Genomic DNA, 20,568 nt, shown 5'->3' with positions numbered 1-20,568 from the left:
GAGAGTTCATTCCTGCATTGGGTAGGAGATTGGAAAAGATAACTGCCACATTAACTTTTTTAATTCTAAGAAATACAATTGTGGAAGAAAGGAGAGAATAGTAAATAAGTGAGCATGCACTGGAGATACCTAACTTAAAGGAGGGGAAAATATCCAGCTTTAAGAAGTTTACCATCTAGGGGGCACTTGGGTGGCTCAGTGGGTTAATAAGCCTCTGCCTTCAGCTCAGATCATGATCCCAGAGTCCTGGGATTGAGCCCCGCATCAGAGCTCTCTGCTCGGTGGGGAGCCTGCTTCCCTCTCTCTACTCTCTGCCTACTTGTAATTTCTCTCTCTGTGTCAAATAAATAAATAAAATCTTTGGAAAAAAAAAAATTTACCATCTAGCTGGGCAGATGACCACCAATTCAAGGTCCCCAGTTCCCAAAGACTCATAACTCTGACATTAAATGCTAAGGAGTTCTGAGAAAGAAAACAGTCAGTGTATTCTTCCCAGAAAAGGTAGAGGTTTAAAAATGGAACCATTCTATCTGATTAGCACAAGGCTAGAGAGAGTAGGACACAGACTGGGAGAATGGTTAGAAACCAGGCTGCAGGGACGCCTGGGTGGCTCAGTTGGTTAGACGACTGCCTTCGGCTCAGGTCATGATCCTGGAGTCCCGGGATTGAGTCCCGCATCGGACTCCCAGCTCCATGGGGAGTCTGCTTCTCTCTCTGACCTTCTCCTCATTCTTGCTCTCTCTCACTATCTCTCTCTCAGTAAATAAATAAAATCTTTAAAAAAAAAAAAGAAAGAAAGAAACCAGGCTGCATTGTCCTGGACGTGGTACAAAGGAGTGTGCAGGCCCCTTGATTGAAACAGAGGGCATCCTGGGAGTTACAGAGGACATCTTCAGCAGAGGAATCAGGAGTGATCTTAGAGAGGGCTTGGAATGTTCAGCTGCATTTGTTGGAATAAATCCTGAGGAAGATATAGTAAAATTGAGAAAGTGGATAGAAGAAAGGTTAGCAGGGAGAAAACAGCACTTTAAGATGGTAAACCTAATTTGAAATTATACATATGTCGTCATGTCCAAAGGTCCAAAGCACCAAGTTCCATAATATGGAACTTTTAAACGTCTTTTAAACGTCTTTTAAACGTCTGTTTTTACAGTGTTATCTACAGGAATCATTTGTTGAATGTTTCAGTTTCATTGAAGGCCTGAGTCACCAATACTTCTCACTACCCTTTAAGCTTTTTGAATTCCCTGATACATGTTTGTCATACTTTACATTCTTATCACAGCTTAGATTTGGATGATTATTTTGACTTTTTAATATTTATAATGCAGTATTAAATCTTACTTAGCTTAAATCGCATTTTTAGAATATTGTTATCCATAAAATCATAAGTTTACTAATTAGCCTCCTTTGTGGTAGTCATTAGTTCCTATTCAAGGATTACCCAAAAAAGCGAGCACATTCAGCATATTTACACATGCTGCATATTTCAAGTTAATTAATTAAATTTAAAATTAACTGATTATAACTACTATCTCATTATTATATGTATTTATCTCACATGCACACTCACAAAAAAAACTATAGAAAGTGAGATTGATACTGAAAAATCATGATAATTCACAGGAAAAATAGGATTTGGTAATGGATTATGATCATGTAAGTAGGTGATAGATCTGTCAAAAGTGAGAAATAAAAATTGAGAATGTGCATTCTCTATTGAGAAAATATAGTTAGTTCTGTATATATATTCACTTTTAGTTTCAGGACCAAAGATTTGTTGGTCTAATAGTTCTGCCAACATTGCATTCCTAATACTTCAGTTTTAAATATAGTAAGACTTTGGAGTTTACAGGAAATGTTATGGTGAAACCTGTAATAATAATTATAAAATGTTTTAAAGATTGCATGAAGAGCCATAATATAACTTTTTTTTTTTTTTAAACTAGAAGAGCTTTTACCAAAAGGGGGATTGAAAGAAGGTTTTCAAAATCTACCCTGTTTGTACCACCCGATGCCTCAGTGGTCCAGCAGGATTGCCCCATCCTCCATCTCGTCCTTGCTTCAGCCAGCACGGACTGACTTAGTGTGAAATGAAACCTTGTAGTCTGCATATAAAGCTACCCTGTGGCAAATCATCCGCAAAAGACCTGCCTTCAGAGTTATAATTTTTTAAAAATTTTTAATGAAAAATGCTTAGAACTTGTCACTGTGGTAGATAATCATAAATGGTAACCATCATAGTATTATGGTCACTGTCATTATAGCTATTATCACAAGTATGGAAGCATATTAGATCTCCTTTTCAGTATCTTTCCCTTGAATACACTACTCAGTTTCTGTTGATATAGTTACCTATAAAATAATATATCTGTTTATTCCTTAAGTTATTATTAACTTTCATTCTGCCTTGGCAAATTGAAATACTCATTATCTTCCAATTTTTTAAAATAATTTTCAGTAATTTATCCAGCCCATATGTTTAGATTTCCTTTTGAGCCTATAAACTTAATGACTTTCTTAGTAATTTGATATAATAATCTTTATTTCACAGCTGAAATAAAACATTTAAAACCCCTCTTTCAGCAAATGGATGACTTACATTCTACCATAAAACTAATAAATAAAATATAACTGGGCAGGGTTTATATAGACAACATCTGTAGCTTTTAACCTGAACACTTTGTGTACACTCCAAGTAATAAAGGCCTTCCAAGTATTTCCGTAAGAGAGCAATTGTCATGTTAGCCTATCAATAGCATGTGTGTGTGTGTGTGTGTGTGTGTGTGTGTGTCCGTGTCCGTATGTTTATTCAATTCAGCTCTCTTTATATAGTCTGTATTTAGTTTTAAAATAGTTAAAATGATCACCGAAATTAGAAGTGTGTTCTGCATTGAGTTCTGAATAAATTGCTTCTACTACTTACAAAATCACCATCATCATTTAAACTTAGAATAAATTTAGAAGATGTTTTCTTGTATGTCACATAATTTATGAAATGTTTGAAATTGCTGTCTGCTGTGATCTTAGATAAATTTTTCTGGAGAAATCATCAAATACTATCAACCCCCCCCTCCCTTTTCACATGACTTGGTAATCAAGGAATTACATTGTGTAAAATAAAGGGAAGATAAAAGGAAGTATGTGGGATTAATTCAAGTCTCTGTTAGATCTGAAAGAAGTATGCAAGAAATAGACTGATGCATAATTCAAAACTCATTTGTTGTCATGGATTTTATGTTAATGCTTAACATTCAGTATGCATAGCTTATGGGACTAGCTGTTTATAACAGCATTACCTTGGATATTCGTTTCCCCCCCTGCTGTTACAAGAAATTATTGAGCCCTCCCATCATTCCTAGTGATCAAAATATACCAGTAGGCATCTGCAGTGTGACCACTGACGACTTGTGTCAAATTATGCCTGTAAGTATAACGTTATTAGCTTATTCCTTAATGCTTACTCCTTAATGATAAATCATCTCTCTTCCACCTGAAGTCTTTCTCCATCTAATGCTGTTCTTATTTTTAAGTAGAGTTTCTCTCTATCTATGTAACCCATCACCTTTTTCATCTAGTTTTCTTCTTCCTCACAGAGAGATATCACCCACTTTGCTGCCCTCCTAAGCTCTTACAGCACAGCAGAACAGACTTTGAAGGAGAGAGAAACAGATTAGAATCCAGGCTGCCACTTACTAGCTCTGTGAACTTGGCTAAGTTATTTAATCTTTTTGAGCTCAAGTTTCCTTATGTGATCAATGGGATAGCAAAACTTATATATGGGGCAATTAAATGAGATAATAAAGCCCTTAGTAATTGATTACATCTGTGGATTCTTATTAAGATGATACTATGCAGTATCAGTAACAGTATCTGCAAAAAAATCTCTAAAATAAATGCAACAAATGAATTTCGTGGTACTGTCTCTTATAACATTCTTCTCCTCAGAAATTAGATTTCTCATCATCAAATATAATCAAAGATTAAAATTTAGTAGAGGAGTGGATTCTATACATATTCTCCTGACAGTCCCCTAAAATAATGTTTTTTACAGCTCAGTTTGGTACTGTTGGTCAGCAGAAATTCTCGTTGATATCTTTAGCAAATAGCCTAGATGGGGAGAATCTCTTTTGCTAAGTATTCCTACCTAAATATCCCTGTGTTTTAATGATCCAGTGAGTTTGGTGTAGGGTTGGTGACTTCCTGTTGAGTTGAGAAATCTCTCCAGAAAATATTTGGTTAGGAAACTCTTCTTCATACTCCCCAGAGGTTTGATATCAGACACATTTTGGAAGTTGGTTTAGGATATCTTCAATTAAGGGCATAAATCTACATTTTTTAAGACTTAATAGTGGGGTGCCTGGGTGGCTCAGTCAGTTGGGCATCTGGCCCTTAATTTTGGCTCAGGTGATCTCAGGGTGATGAGATTAAGCCCCAAGTGGCTCTGTGCTGGGTGTGGAACCAGCTTAAGATTCTCTCTCTCCCTCTGCCTGCACCACCACCCCTACCCCACTCCCCCTACTCCCACCCCCTGCTGCTGGAGCATACACACTCTCAAAAAAACAAAACAAATCAAAAATGACTTAATAGTTTAAAAAAATAGTATGATATGAGAGTGCACAAGTTAACAGAGCAGGCTCTGATTAAGAAACTGAAAGTTCAGGGCGCCGGGGTGGCTCAGTCTGTTAAGCATCGATCAGGTCACAATCCCAGGATCCTGGAATTGCCCTGCAGTCAGGCTCCCTTCTCAGTGGGGAAACTGCTTCTCCCTTTCTCACTGCCCCCAGCTCATGCTCTCACTCTCTATCTCAAATGAATAAATAAATAAATAAATAAAATCTTTTTAAAAACCACAAAAAACAAAGTTCTCTTTTCTGTAGTCTTATATCTGCAACATCCTAGCTATGACTCTGGATTATTCACTTACTTTTCTTACATGTAAAATGTAAGGAATACACTAGTATCTGAGTTACCATCTCATTTTAGATTTTTGTAATTTTTTAATTGCATATATTAAATTTCTGTCAAAATTTTTACCAATTTTCTAATTTTATTACCGGTTTTTGCCAATAAAATGCCTAATTTTATGATTAAAACTATTCAAATTTGGCTCATTTAGAGCCAGCTTTTTTTTTTTTTTTTTTTTTTTTTTTTTTTTTTTTTTTTTTTAGTTAATAATGGGTATTTTATGAATGACTACACTGAAATATTGTTTTATATTATGGAGCTGAAGATTTCACTGTGTTAATTTCATTTTCTTATGTTGGCCCTTTAGTAATAAATCAAGATTCCTATATTGTGATGCTAATAAATGCAGTAATATTCCACTGTTTCCTTAGACAAACCAGTGGGATTGTTCTGTGGCAACAATAAGAAATCTTCCCAACCACAGCTTTGTGAAAATTACACTTCAGGGTTTTAGATGAGAACAGAGGAGCCTCGAGCATATCCTTGAAGCAGCGACTATCACTCCCAGATATATTGTATTAAATAAGACCAGGCAGAGAACTCAAATGCTGTGCAAAAACTGTATTCATATATTCACACACTCTTTATTCAGTTACAGGTTTACAAAATGATAAAAAGTTTATACGGATGATTAATAGTATTTTAGAACTAACATATTATAGTTAAGAGTCTAAGATTGACAGTATAGGTAAACAAACAAACAAAAAAAAAACTCAACAAAAATAGGGGCTTGAAAATACAAAGTCTGGAAATAAAGGGCCTATAGTCCCAAATAAAAACAGATCTAAATATATAACTTCATAACCTATTGACTTTGTATTTTGTCTTTAAAAATTTCATCTGTGAAAGATGATGGTAAATCTGTTCCCCTGGGTTCACCTGCTAGTCTGTGGCATTCTTAAAAACTGCAAACTCCCAATTATAATTTTCAGCACTCATGATTTTTATTAATAATTGAAGCATTATGCCAACTGTGCCAGCCTAGATTTATATAAAGATTTCTGGTTTTAACAGAATGAAAAATGTATTATGTTTTTAAGTATATAAGTATATAACATTTTATGCTGTTTACCTTTTCCTCTACTAATTTAAAATAACTAAAAACTTTAATTTTTTTCATAAAACCTGAAAAATATTTTTAAATATTGGGTCAATTTTTCTGTTTGTAAATCTTTGTTCATAGATAACATGAGTTATAGGAAAATACTTCTTCCACTGTTCCCAACTTTTGGGGGAGAGAGATGGGCACTGTAACTTAAATGTAGAAACCACTTAACATGTATGAACTGTGTGTTTTTATACTTAAAAGATGAATCCTAAGACAACAGATTTTTGAAGAATGTACGTTGATAAATACTACGAATTCATAAATAATAATGTTGCTGATGGCAGTGAATTATGATGGAGACTGTGCTCTTCTCTTGCTGCATCAGAACAGATCCCAGAGTTATGCCTCTCTCATTTGAACTGGATGTTTTCCTCTTACATGACTTTTCCCAGTGAGTTTTTCAAGCCTTTCACATGGTAGAAATCATTAACAAACATTTTGTGCCCTGGAAAAATATATCCCAAATATTATCTTTAGTTCAAAATCTGAAAGAGCGTATCTACTCTATTTCACATGTGAGTTCACTATGGTAGATCTGCTCAACTATTTTAGGTAGTAATATTGGATTAAAAACACAGGTAATGTATATCTTTTCACAGGAGTTGGCCCATGGGTTAAGTGAACTCCTATCCTATGAAGGCAATGTTGAAGAAGATTTCTTCTCAACGTTCCAGGTACTGTTCAGGGCAAATAACTTTCTGTTAACCATGTATTTCATATGTGAAAATGCCATTTGTTATTCAACACCTATCATTAGAACAGATGAACAAGGATTAATCTGTGGTTTGTGATTAACACACACCATCCCTTATCATAAGGGCTCTTAACCTGATAAAGCACAGAGAGTACAGCAGACCCATGTAGATGACCAGTGAAGGAAAATGCCTAAAGAAGCTCCCCAGGGTGCAGGTACTCTGCTAGGCACCTGTCATATGCCCTTGGCTCAGCTACTTCCTCGGAGCTTTTCAGCTTCTAAAAATAAGCCTCTCTTGTAGCTTCAGCGCAAGTTAGGAGCAGAAACTAGTGGATCAGACCAAAATGGTCTCATTTCCTCTCCCCTAACAGTAATTGGGAAATGGAAGTCAGAGTAATCCACACAGCTCCTAAGTCCTGAGTATTACCTAAATGGCCATACAAGTTGACGAACAGAAGTAAGGTATTCAACTGTGCTCAACAGAGAGGGTTAAGTCCCCGTAGTTTGTAGATTGGTGGGGGGGACCTGTTCTTAAATTTATACAAACCTGTTCGTTGAAGCCTATTATTATATTAACCATACCAATAAATATGTTGTGTTGGAATATCCCAACAGGTTTTTCAAGAAGAATTTGGAATCATTAAATCCTACAATTTAAAGCCAGGTGGTGATAAAATTCCAGTTACCAATCAAAATAGGAAAGGTAAGGAGACAGCATTTCTTTTTTAATTTATTTATTTAAATTTTTTATTTGTTATAAACATATATTTTTATCCCCAGGGGTACAGGTCTGTGAATCGCCAGGTTTACACACTTCACAGCACTCACCAAAGCACATACCCTCCTCAATGAGGAGACAGCATTTCTTAGTTGAAATGCCTGAATGTTTACCATTTACTTTTACTATCTAATGGATGTAAAATTGCCTTCCAGAATATGTGCAGCTTTATATTGACTTTCTTCTCAACAAATCCATCTATAAGCAGTTTGCTGCCTTTTATTATGGATTTCATAGTGTGTGTGCTTCAAATGCCCTGATGGTGAGTTTAAAACTAAATTGTGCTTTTGGTTAGATTTTGTAATACTGTAATATTGACAAATAAGTCCTGAAATAGATAAGCTTCTAAAATAGAAGTTTTTTTACTTTTTGAAGGTAGAGCTAGAAATAAAAAATAGTTTTCTCCTTCGGCCTTAATTCTCTAATGGGAGAAAAGACCAGTCAACTCCTTTTTCCCTTCTTTGGGCTCTGTCTTATACTATGTCTTTTGGGGTTTTAAGAATTTTCCTTAAGGTTAGATGACGAGATCCCCATAGGCTCAAGGAACAAAGCACAGAAAACAGAGTTATACTTAAACTGCCTGGCCGAAGCCACAACTTCTGACTAAGGAACGTATCTATAACTGCTTCCTGCTGCAACTCTGAGTTACCTTTTGCCCGTAGGAAGTAGTTTGTCCTCAGAGTCATGATGCACGCTGGTTGGTTGGACATGCCTTAGCCATGTGAAGGTGGGTCATCTGCCATTCAGAACACTGTGTCAGAGAAAACTCAGGCAAAGTCTTCTAATGAAGCCCTGCTCTCTGCACCAGTTCTGCAGGGGGCGCTCTGTCAGGCCACGTGTATCTCCCCCTCAGTTTTAGTATGAGCGTTTGGAGTAAGGTCTTCCATTTGAGATACTATTACAGGAGAGAGCTGGTTTTAAGGTAACCTTTGTCCCTTATTTGTTGTTAAAAGCATTGCTGAAAAAGGAGCACTTTATTGAGCTCTAATTAGGTTTTTTAGTTATGGGGGTGGAGGAGGGAAAATAAAAATGAAATGGCACAGCGTGGTCTCTGCTCTTAAGTTTTAATCTCTTTAGGTGAGAGACAACTTACGTAGGTGAAAAACCCAGTGAACTACACCAGGAGGACTATAACCAAGTACCCAGACTTTGCAGTGCACCTAGGAGGCGTGTGGGATACTGGAAGGAGGCTGGAATAGCTGAGAGTTTCAAGCAGGCTTGGGGGGGGGGGGGGAGGGACAAGGGCGGGGGGTGGGGCAGGGGCAGGGAAGAGTTCTCATTTGAATTCATGCTTAGTCATCTGCTTATTTTTCTGGCAAACTGCTAATTACTGTTTGCAAAAGGGAGAGCCTAATAGTTTGACAAGATTTATAAACTTTCAGAAGCAAAAATATCTTAACCTCAGTAGAAAACTAAAATGGAGATTTTTTTTTCCTTAATAAAAATGACGATTTACTATAAAGAAGTCATGTGTCTTATCATTCGATTCAGTGAAGACAGTTCACTTTCATTTATTTAATCACTTTATATTATTATTTTTGGAAAATAATTCTTGACAGCTGCTTCGCCCAGAAGAAGTTGAAATTCTGGTCTGTGGAAGTCCGGAACTGGACATGCACGCTCTGCAGAGAAGTACTCAGTACGATGGCTACGCAAAAACAGACCTAACGATAAGGTCAGCACATCCCGCTGCTGAGACCGAGATTGCCGGAGGGGGAATGAGAGAGTGGGGCCTGTTTGTATAAGTTAGCTGAAATATCGTAGTCCCACCCTGTCTTATTTTATCTTTAGAAAGTAACATGAGAATATTAAATATGAGAAAGCACTTGGCAATCCCCTTGGGAGAAAGTGATATAAATAAGTCTCTACAAAAGTATAGAGATTTTTTTTTTAATCTATTTTTAGAAAGAGATGGCGGGAGCTGGGGTGGGGCAGGGACGGAGAGAGGGAGAGAGAGAATCTTAAGCAGGCTCCACACCCAGTGCAGAGCCCAACATGAGGCTTGATCTCATAACCCTGAGATCATGACCTGCACTGAATTTAAGAGTCAGACTTACCCTACTGAGCTACCCAGGTGCCCCAAGATTTTGCTTTTTTAAAAAATGACTTCGGTTCTAGAATTTGGGGATGCTCTACTTACAAATAGCATTTTACTGGCACTGTGCTGAAAAAAATAAAAATAAAACTTGTAAATTATATAGGAGAAAAATGGCTTTTGTATCATCTACTGTTTAACTACTTTTATAATTCTATAAAGATGTTACCTTTGGAGTGCCTAGGTGGCTCAGTTGGTTAATTCTATAAAGATGTTACCTTTGGAGTGCCTAGGTGGCTCAGTTGGTTAAGCATCTGACTCTTCCTCTCAGCTCAGGTCCTGATCTCAGGGTGGTGAGCTCAAGCATGGCACTGGGCTCCACACTGGGCACTGAGCCTACTTTAAAAAAAATAGGTCACTGACTATGGACTCTGAGAAACAAACTGAGGGTTTGGGAAGGGAGGGTTGTGGGGTGGTGGGTGAGCCTGGTGGTGGGTATTAAGGAGGGCATGGATTGCATGGAGCACTGGGTGTGGTGCATAAACAATGAACCTTGGAATACTAAAAAAAATAAAATTAAGATGTTAAAAAAAATAGGTTGCTTTCATAATAATGTTAGTCAAGAATCTGATTCATATATAGAAGCTTGCCGTTCCTTAACTTCACATTAAGGGCTATTGCGTATGTTTAAGGGAGTTTTATTCCTTAGAGCTTACTTTATGTTACTTTATTATGATCTGCAGAATTTTTGACAAGACATTTTATATAAATTTCCTTTGGTGTTCTCTAGATATTTCTGGGATGTTGTGCTTGGATTTCCTCTTGATCTTCAAAAGAAGTTGCTACATTTTACTACAGGAAGTGACAGAGTACCTGTAGGAGGAATGGCTGACTTGAACTTTAAAATCTCAAAGAATGAAACTTCCACTAACTGGTAAATTTCCAGATTGTAATTTTATTTTTTTAATCTGCAAGCTTTGCTAATAATAATAACAACAACAACATTATTTGTTTGGGATTAGAGGATTCTTTAGATCAGAAGTCATTTTTGTAGCAAAAATATCTTGGGAGTAAATACAACCTTGAAATGAGAGAGTAGAAAGTATATGTATTAAAGTTCTCTGTTCATTTTTGAGACTTACCAATAGTAATAATTCTATCAACTTTTTACTTTGCTAAATCGACTGCTTTTGTAGTCTCTTTTAGAATCTAGCTGGCTTTTAGTAGTACATTGTATAATGTCATTTTTATTTAAAGGTATTTTTTATTAAAAATATTAAGGTGAGTTTTTTGGCTTGAATTACGATTAGTACAAGAAATCCTCTAATAGTAGTCCTTCTTTTGTAAATCTAGTACACTTTGCATATGAAAGTAATAATGATGGCTTTGCTTTCTAATATTATTGATGGGTTAACACTGATCTACTTGTTTTCCCAAACATCTTATAATTTTTAAAGCTGATTTGAGTAGACGCTGCTTTTATTCGAATCATTTTTTTCTCCCACCCAATTCACTCCCTGAGCTTTATCAGCTCTTCCTTTCATTTTAGACCTGGACTCAGCCCTTTCCTTTTCCATGGCCACCACCCTGCTGGAGTTGTTTTTTGTCTCCTTCCTCGCTTTTTGAAATAGCCTTCTTCCTGGTCTACTTGCTCAGATTCTTCCTTTTTAAATTCTTTTATCTATTAAATTCATTTTCCTTAACACTGCTTTGTTCATGGTATTTCCTTGGGCCATAATGGCTTTACTGTTCTCCTTCAGTGGAGGCTCTAGAATCTAGAGCCTGTCTGATAAAGCTTTATAGTTTTCTCCCCAAGATTACATAGCAGTTTCCCTTTCTTGTCCCAGGCTTTAGTTAGCAGGCTATTTTTCTACTCCTTCAACACATTTGTCCTTTCCTTCTTTCATACTTTAAAGTGGTTCTCTTAATATATGATATTCAGTTGGGGTCTCTCTACCCAAGAAAGTTATACCCCTCCTTAAAGATCCATTTTCACATCAACTTCCTCGGTAAAGTAAAAAATCATTGTTCCTTTGATGTACTCCTCAAATATTTTATAGAAATCATATGTCACTTAGCATCTTGTACCTTTATCTTAGTCATTTAGCCCCTCAAGGCAGAGGTCATGCCTAATACATCTTTATATTTTTCAAATAGCCACACACATATTAGGTGTTCAATTAATGTTTCTTGAATGAATATTTCAACATCAACATTATATTAAAATACAAAACAAATATTTATATACATACATATATATTATATATATATTCACACACACACATACATTAAGAAATGTCTAAATAAGATTTATAATTAAAGACCAAAAATGAAAAAAATTCAAAAGAAGCTTTTTTGGGGGGTGCCTGGGTGGCTCAGTCAGTTAAGCGGCTGCCTTCAGCTCAGGTAATGATCCCAGGGTCCTGGAATCGAGCCCCGCATCAGGCTCCCTGCTCAGCGGGGAGTCTGCTTCTTCCTCTGCCTCTGCTGCTCCTTCTGCTTGTGTTCTCTCACTTGCACTTTCTCTCTCAAATAGATAGATAAAATATTTTTTAAAAAAGTTTTTTAAGGGTTATAGACTTATTTATATAACAGAAATTAATTTTTCAGGATATTGAGTAACAAAAATTTTGTCAATTTAAGAAGAGTAACCTGGGGGAATGCCTGAGTGCCTCAGTCAGTTAAATGCTCCTTGATTTTGGCTCAGGTCTTGATCTCAGTGTCATGATTTCAACCCCCACATTGGGCTGTGGAGCTTACCTCACCCAACAAGGAGCCTACCTTAAAAATAAGTAAATAGAGTAATGTGAGTAATGTAGTTTAATATAAAAGTGATATCACATCTAAACTTTTCCTATTGTTATTTCAGAGAGTATTTTTGTAAGCATCCATGGTTTAGTCATGAATCTTCCACAACTCTAGGATTTGCAGTAGGACATTCACATAGATGAAATATAGTTGTCCATCAAAGATATGTACATCACCATTGTAGATCCACTAGATTTTTGTTAAATAAGAATGTTAAATTTTTACATGGTAACAGTATTGATGTGAGGTCTGACTGATCTGGGTTTGATTATCAAAGGTCTACAACTTTACCAGCTCCGTAGTGTTGAACAGATTACTTAACCTGTATGTTCCCATGTTTAGTTTCCCTTATCAGTAAAATGAGGATAACAAAAAGTACTTTTTAGGTTGCTTTGAGGCTTACATGAAACACTGCATATAAAAACACTTGTTGTAGACCAAACAATAAATGCAAACTGATTATGACAGTTTTAAGTCTTTTAATCCTACAAACTTCTTTTTTCTTTTAAAAATGTTCTCCTTTTCCCTGGCACATTTCCTGTTTTCTTTTTCACTAACTTCTCTGATGGCCCTTCTGATGCTGTGAAGTTCATAAAGTCTGAAGGAGGGGCCTAGGGAAAGGGTAGTGGTCTAGAGTGAAGATAAACAGTGTCATCAGGGCCAAGACCAGGGCTGGTCCAGAAGATCTGGAGGACGAAGGCCGCATTTGCCTGAGGGTGGCGGCCCTGAAAGCATGGGCGTCAGGTATCCAGTAATGTCCTTTTTTATTATTTTTGGACAGTCAAGACTGAAATAATTATAGCAGTTGTATTATCCACCATTCTGCTGGCCATTTTATGCACATAGCTCTTTAAATCTTCTACTGAACAACCCACTTGGATAGTTGAGCCTGCCGTGGTAACAAGGACTGAGATACGGAGTCATGAAGCCACTCGGACAAGATCCCATGGCCAGTAAGTCAGGGACAGCATTCAAATTCAGATCTGCCTCCAACAGTAACGCCTCTAGGATGCAAGGTTCGCATGAGCACAGGGTAAACCCACCCCTGTGTCTAGAACAACGGTGCCGAAACATAGCAAGAACTCTGTAAGTATCTGTTCAGTGAGAATTCATGAATTCATGAGCCACCTCTTGGCAATAGCAAGCTAGGTTTGACTTGACCGTGTTTGACAGTAGCTTAGCGCTTAAACTGTATGCATTTTGAGACTTAGTATCTCTAAAAAAAAATTTTTTCCCTAGGTTGCCTGTGGCCCACACCTGCTTCAATCAACTTTGCCTTCCTCCCTACAAGAGCAAAAAGGACCTAAAACAGAAATTGATCATTGGAATTTCAAATTCAGAAGGTTTTGGACTTGAGTAACCTAGAAGACTTGAAATATATTTTATATGTAGCATTCACTTCCCTCTTATTGTGCCTTTAACCTTTTCATGTCTCTGTCTCACAACACCTTGACAAAGCTCACCAACTTAAAGATACTGATTTTTTAAAAATCAAATATAAAATATGTTTAGTGGGGGAGGCATGATTTTCTAAAAACACAGAAATTGCTTGAGTGAATAAAAGACCAGATGGCAGAGACAGGTGTGGGTCTAGGCCCTCTTTTTTATAGCACTTTATGATTCTCCATAGGTCGTTCTGCACAGGTGTTCCACTGGGAAAGCAAAGCCCAGTGAGGAATGCCCTACCGTGTAGTGGAGCCCAGCGGGGCCCCATGGCAGACTGTGCTGCTGGCTCACAGTGGCAAAGCACACAGCTCTGTTCTCGTTCACGTGAGGCATGTAGCCATATTTTCATATAGAGGTAAACGACAACAGTATAAATGCAGTTTACAGGGTTTTTGTTTTTGTTTTTGTTTTTGTTTTGATATACTGGCTTTGGTCCTATAAGATTCTTTTCAACTGTTGCTGAAAAGCATGTAAATAACTACATAATAGCTTGAGAATAATGGGATTTTGATAGTGCCATTTATTGCTAAAAGATTTATTTTTACAAAATAAATTCAGGGTTTTAGATGTGTATACAGCTTTTACAAATCAATAAAGATGAATGTACAAGAGTGTTAACTATTTTCAGACTAATTGGATTCGAGGTTCCGTTCTTTTAAGTAATGTTAGTCTGCATGCACATTGGCAGTAAACTAGTTACTTTGAGTATTCTGTAATATTTGTATAATGATCATTTCTTCTTAAGGGTCAGGACATTAGAGGGGATATCAGATCTAACTAACTGTTGATAAATTAAGTCAATTACAAGCACAAAAGAAAAGAACTGTTTTTATATATACTTTGATTGATGTACAAGGCTTACTTCTAATATTTTTTGAACACCAGTTGTACTGAAACACAAATTTTGGGGAAAGGCTAGGATAAGATATTTGACAAAAGTGAATACAATAATAACATCTGTGTCAAAATGATGTAGCCTGGTATCAAAATAAAGTTCAGCATTTTGGCCAAAATGTTTGTATTTCACTGGATTCTGAATGTAGTAAATTCAAAAGTATTCTTTTTGGAGTTTCTCAACAAGTAGCACGTAAAAAGAAACCACATTTTAAGTCAGACTGTAAATGGTTTTCTTTTTATTTACAGCAAATGAAGCAGTTTTATTGGCATGGTACAAATATTTCCAAATCAAGACTTCTCTATTATATTCTGATAGCTTTCCTTCAAGAAACTCTGGAGGTACATTTGCAATAATAACGAAGCCAGCATTTAGTACCAGCATATGGTTCACAGGCAAATAATACTGTCCCCCAGTTTTTTCTTAGTTACGCTGTTTTCTTATTGCTATGCTTCCTACACCCAACCAGCAGAATTCTTTAGGGTGGAGGAATGGATCAGCTGGTACTCCTGTAATGCTTGAGCCAATTCCGAATCCTCGAGGAACAGGAATTACTGAGCTTACTGTTCTCTTTGTGATGACAGTGACTCTGGTTTTCCACTAGGTATACCATGGAAAGGATTTTTCTTCTTAAAAATCTTGGAAAAGCCTAAGAGAGTTAAAGGCCTGTTGGTTTTGTTTGCTCTGTTTTTAATCCATATGCAAGTAAAACTGCTTCTCTGTTACACTGCTAGAACTAGAGCGTAAGATGTTTAATGTAGGTTACTACTTACTAATAAGCACAAATGAATCATGTATAAGAAATCAGATTTAAGTGTTTTAAATAAAATGTAAACAGAGTTTTTATTTGGTAGAGACGGAAAAATTGTGTTGGCTTGGTCTGCATGTTTAATGATGTGCTTGTATATCGGTAGCTCTGTCACTTTTAAATAAGTACACAAGCAAGCCAAATTTTTAAATGACAAAGTCCATAAGTAACTAGAAAATTATTGTTGTCTGTTGTTATTAAGTTGAAATTTGTAACCATTTATCACTTAATTACAAATTGCCTTTATTTATTTATGTTGTTTTTGGTTTACAGTGTAATAATACCTCATTTTCTTAAAAAAAAAACCACTACTGTTCTATTTCTTTAATTTAAATAGCTAGAAAATTCATGTAGTTGCTTTTTTTAATATAATCTTTAAGGAATTCTTGATTTTTATATCTGCAACAGTAAATTAAAGCATTGTGCTGTATTTATCAGTATTTACAAAATGTCCTGTCCCTTTTAAATCTTTGCTTAATCATATTTTTGTCTGTATGATCAAAAGTTTTTAACAGTCTGTCTTTTTTGTACAAATCTGTATTGTATTAAGTTCATTTCTGGATAAAATTTTTCAAATATTAAAGTTATACAATCAGTCAGGCTTCAGCTCAATTTTTTAACCTGAGGCAATTAATTAAAACCATAAGTTTAAAATATTTTATAAAAGTACACTGTTCTCATTACACTGTCTCTTACACTAGTGCTTAGGAAAATATAGAGCTTCAAAAGATATGTGTTGATATTGACACCAAATAAAACCAATTTCTTTCACATTATTTTTAGTGTGAAATAATGTCTATCCAGTGTCTGGATGGTTACAGACCATTCTGTCAAATGAACATTATAACACCATGGAGGCCACCCAGAAAGGAACCAAGTATGACATTTCCTTGGCCAACTTCAGATCTTAAGTATTCCCCCCCAAAACCATTAGTTGAGTCTTCTTCCCCTAGCCCACATCTCCCATGCTTAAGGAAAAGAGCGAAGAGCTTATGAGAATGTAGGGGAGAATGGAAGAGAGCTGACTGATTCATGGATGATAGGCAGCTGGGTGGGAGGAAGGAAGACCAGGGTGGCAAATACACAATCAATTCTCAGTGGTAACTACACAACCAATTCACCCCGAAGGCCACACAGCCTCTGGTCCAGTGTGGTGGTTATGAACCATGCCTTGGCACCAGACTGCCTGGGTTTGGGTTTGCTATTCACTAGCTGTGTTTCCTTGGGCCAGTAACTTACTCTCCCCCACTCCCCTGCCTCAATTACCACGTGAAAATAATTTGTAAATGGAAATAAAAACCCTCCCTATCTTGCAGGTAGGCTTGTAGGAGGATTAAGTGACTCAACGTGTGTAAAGTAGTCACAGCACGTGGCATATGGTAAACAATATGATGGGATGCAAAAGGGAGCCTGGTGCTAAGGTGACGACTTGTAAAACCACAGCTTCTGCAGCCTTCTGAAGGTCTTTGACTATCAGACACTGGGGTCAACCACAGATAAAAGACCACAAAGTGCTTCTGAGGCATTAAAATTGCGCTAGGAGAATATTTCTTATTCTAGAAACAGTGCGTTGGAATTTATCCTTGTAGGTGTTTCACTAGGCAAGGGTTTCTTTTTTCTTTCTTTCTGTTTTTTTTGGGGGGGCATCAATTTCTCTGTATTTTATTTTTTATTTAAATTCAATTAATAAACATATAGTGTATCATTAGTTTCAGAGGTTGAAGTCAGTGACTCATCAGTCTTATGTAACACCCAGTGCTCATTACATCCCCTGCCGTCTTTAATGTCCATCACCCAGTTATCCCATCCCCCAACCCTAGCCCTCTCCAGCAACCCTCGGTTTGTTTCCTATGATTAAGAGTCTCTTATGGCTTGTTTCCCTCTCAATTTTGTCTTGTTTTATTTTTCCCTCTCTTCCCCTATGGTCCTCTGTTTTGTTTCTTAAATTCCACATGAGTGAGATCATATGATAATTGTCTTCCTGCGACTTATTTTATTTAGCATAATACCCTCTAGTTCTATCCAATGATAAGATTTCGTCCTTTCTGATGGCTGTGTAATATTCCATTGTGTATACACACACACACACTACATATTCTTTATCATTCATCTGTCAATGGACATCTGGGCTCTTTCCATAGTTTTAGTGGACATTGCTGCTATAAATACTGGGGTGCAGGTGCCCCTTCAGGTTACTGCATTTGTATCTTTAGGGTAAATATGCAATAGTGCAATTGCTGGGTCATAGGGTAGCTCTATTTTCAACTTTTTGAGGAACCTCCATGCTGTTTTCCAGAGTGACCACACCAGCTTGCATTTCCACCAACAGTGTAAGAGGGTTCCCCTTTCTCCACATCCTCTGGACAAGGGTTTCTAATACTATTTTACAGATGTGTAAACGGCATAATTTAAAAACTCCTAAGTGAAGAGTTTATTTTTAATGAAACATTTCAAATACGGAGAAAATTTTCAGAGATTAATACAGTAAAAGCATTTCCCCACACTCAGATCTAATATGTTAACATTTTGCCTGACTTTATTTAAAAATAAAAAATTACAGATGGAGTTGAAGTCCCTTTTTGTGTCCTTCTGCAATCCCAAAGTACTCCGTCCTTTCTCCATTAACCCGCGGTGGTCATGAACCCTTCCAGCACAGTCTTACATCCCTCTCACCCACGCACCCGTCTGTAGACACCAGACAGCGCTGCCACGGTCACATACCCTAATAGACTCTACTATGGGTACACGAGTGTCTACACCCAATATTGTCTTTCCAGGCTTAGCCCTGATTCTACATTTAGATATAACCCCCAGTTTAGTTGCAGAATGGAATCCTATTAACTGTATAAACACCACAGTTTGCTGACCCATCCTCCACAGATTAACATTTAGATGTTTTCACCAGTGTGAACCAGGCCATGATAGGAGCCCTCGCCCAGACTGAGTGAACTTGTATAGTCTCCCTAGATTGTAAACCCAGATGTGGAATGGCCAGAATCACAGGCTGAAATGCAGAGATTACTGTCCAGTTAGTCTCAGTATTAATCAGTATTAATTTCCACCACATTCTAAGAGTTGTCATTTCTCCACTTTCTCCTTAACACTTGATTTTACCTTACCATTGTGTTTTTTACATTTCCACAATTACTAATACAATTACTATTACCCATTTTTGTATGTTGATAGACCATTCCTATTTCTTCTCAGCATGGTTTGTTCAATATGCTGGCCTATTTTTTTTCCCTCGTTGGTTTTTAGGAGTTACTTCTTTACTCTTGATTCTGATCCTTTGTTAATCTTTCAGTGACCACGTGACTTTGGACGAATACCATCTCTTCACCTCAGTTTACTCTCAGTTCACCTCTGTAAAATAAAGAAAATAATAATACATAGCTGATAGAACTGTTAGATAAGCCTGTGTATAAGCATGTATAAGTGTGTGTGTGTCTGTATATACTTGTGTATATATGTATATATCTTAAATATATGTAATATGAAGTTAAATATGCTTATAAGTATATGTATATATGTTATATATATATTAACTAGACACATATATCTAGTTAATATATACACAAAACATGTACTTATATATAAACCTATTTAACATATATATGTGTGTAAATAAATAAGTTCTTATATTTATGCCTGAGCCATAATCATATTTGGTATTATCATTATAACTTATGCATTGCCGAGATCTTCTAGGATAAGACTTGACTTTCATAAAATGAATTTTTAAAGTTTAATGTAGTCCATACAATAAAACATTATACAGTGTTTGTTTAGATTTAACCACGTATTTACAATTGCCCTGCACACCATTCCCTCATCTGTTGTTGCTCACACTTACCTCTTGGATCAGTTTTCTATCTCCCAAATTAAAATTATTAGAAGCTCCTTGAATGTTTGTTGGTAGTAAACTCTTTTGTCACTCATCTGAGAATGACTTTCTTTCACTTTTATTCATGAAAGATAGCTTTATTGGGGTGCCTGGGTGGCTCAGTTTGTTAAGTGTCTGCTTCGGGCTCAGGTCATGGTCCCCGGGGTCCTGGGATCAAGCCCCACATGGGGCTCCCTACTCAGCGGGGAGTCTGCTTCTCCCTCTGCCTCTGTTTCTCATTCTGCTTGTGCAGTCTCTTTCTCTCTCAAATAAATAAAATCTTTTTTTAAAAAAGAGAAAGCTTTATTAAGCATGCATTTTTATGTTGATGGTTATTTTTTTCTTAGGACTTTTAATACATTAATCCACTATCTTCAAGTTTCATTATTGATATGAAGTTAGCTATCAGTATAAACACCATTTGGTAGATAATCTCTTTTTCTCTACTTTTAATATTTTCTCATGATGCTACTGAACATCAAAGATGATATATGTTGTGTATTTTTTATCCCACTTAGAATTCATTATGGTTCTTGATTCTATGGATTTGTATCTTTCAATTTTAGAAAATGCATCAGCCATTTCCTCTTTGAATAATGCTCCCTGTTCTCTCTAATCTCTTCTGTTAAACATATATTGGAACATCTCATTCAAACATTCCATCTCTCTGTATGCCTAATCTGTTGTTTAACCAACCCACTAATTTTTTTTTTTTTAATTTTCAATGGCTCTATTTTTTTTTATTTCTAGAAATTCTTTTGTTTCCTTTTCAAGCCCACCTGTCCTTTTTTTACACTGTTCTTTCCTTCATATGGTTTTATTTCTTTAATAATTTTCAGCATACTTGGGGCACTTGGGTGGCTGAGTGGGTTAAGCTTCTGCCTTCAGCTCAGGTCATGATCTCAGGGTCCTGGGATCAAGCCCTGTATCAGGCTCTCTGCTCAGTGGGGAGCCTGCTTCCCACCCCCCACCTCCGGCTTGCCTACTTGTGACCTCTCTCTCTCTCTGTGTCAAATGAATAAATAAAATCTTTAAAAAAATTTTTTTCAGCATATTTGTTTGGTACTCTCTTTTAGATGGTTCTACTCTTCAGTTCTTTTTTTTTTTTTAATTTTATTTATTTATTTGACAGAGAGAGATCACAA

General features: G+C 36.5%; 1 protein-coding gene across 3 annotated transcripts in view; it reads left to right on the top strand.

Annotated features, from left to right (window-relative positions):
• Window positions 1-16,135, top strand: part of HECTD2 (HECT domain E3 ubiquitin protein ligase 2) — a 72,475-nt gene extending 56,340 nt beyond the window's left edge. For 2 of the 3 annotated variants that reach the window (XM_059169473.1, XM_059169472.1), the window contains exons 15-21: window positions 3,268-3,426; window positions 6,676-6,750; window positions 7,386-7,473; window positions 7,704-7,810; window positions 9,108-9,223; window positions 10,374-10,517; window positions 13,631-16,135. In XM_059169473.1, coding sequence (XP_059025456.1) covers window positions 3,268-3,426; window positions 6,676-6,750; window positions 7,386-7,473; window positions 7,704-7,810; window positions 9,108-9,223; window positions 10,374-10,517; window positions 13,631-13,751 — 810 coding nt within the window. In that variant the 3' untranslated portion in view covers window positions 13,752-16,135. Of the gene's footprint in view, window positions 1-3,258; window positions 3,427-6,675; window positions 6,751-7,385; window positions 7,474-7,703; window positions 7,811-9,107; window positions 9,224-10,373; window positions 10,518-13,630 lie in introns of those variants that run through there. The other variant, XM_059169474.1, reaches the window with a different exon arrangement.
• Window positions 16,136-20,568: the final 4,433 nt, after the last annotated feature.

This window comes from Mustela lutreola, chromosome 4 (assembly GCF_030435805.1).
Source record: "Mustela lutreola isolate mMusLut2 chromosome 4, mMusLut2.pri, whole genome shotgun sequence".
Taxonomy (NCBI): Eukaryota; Metazoa; Chordata; class Mammalia; order Carnivora; family Mustelidae; genus Mustela; species Mustela lutreola.
This window is presented reverse-complemented; position numbering and strand designations above follow the sequence as displayed.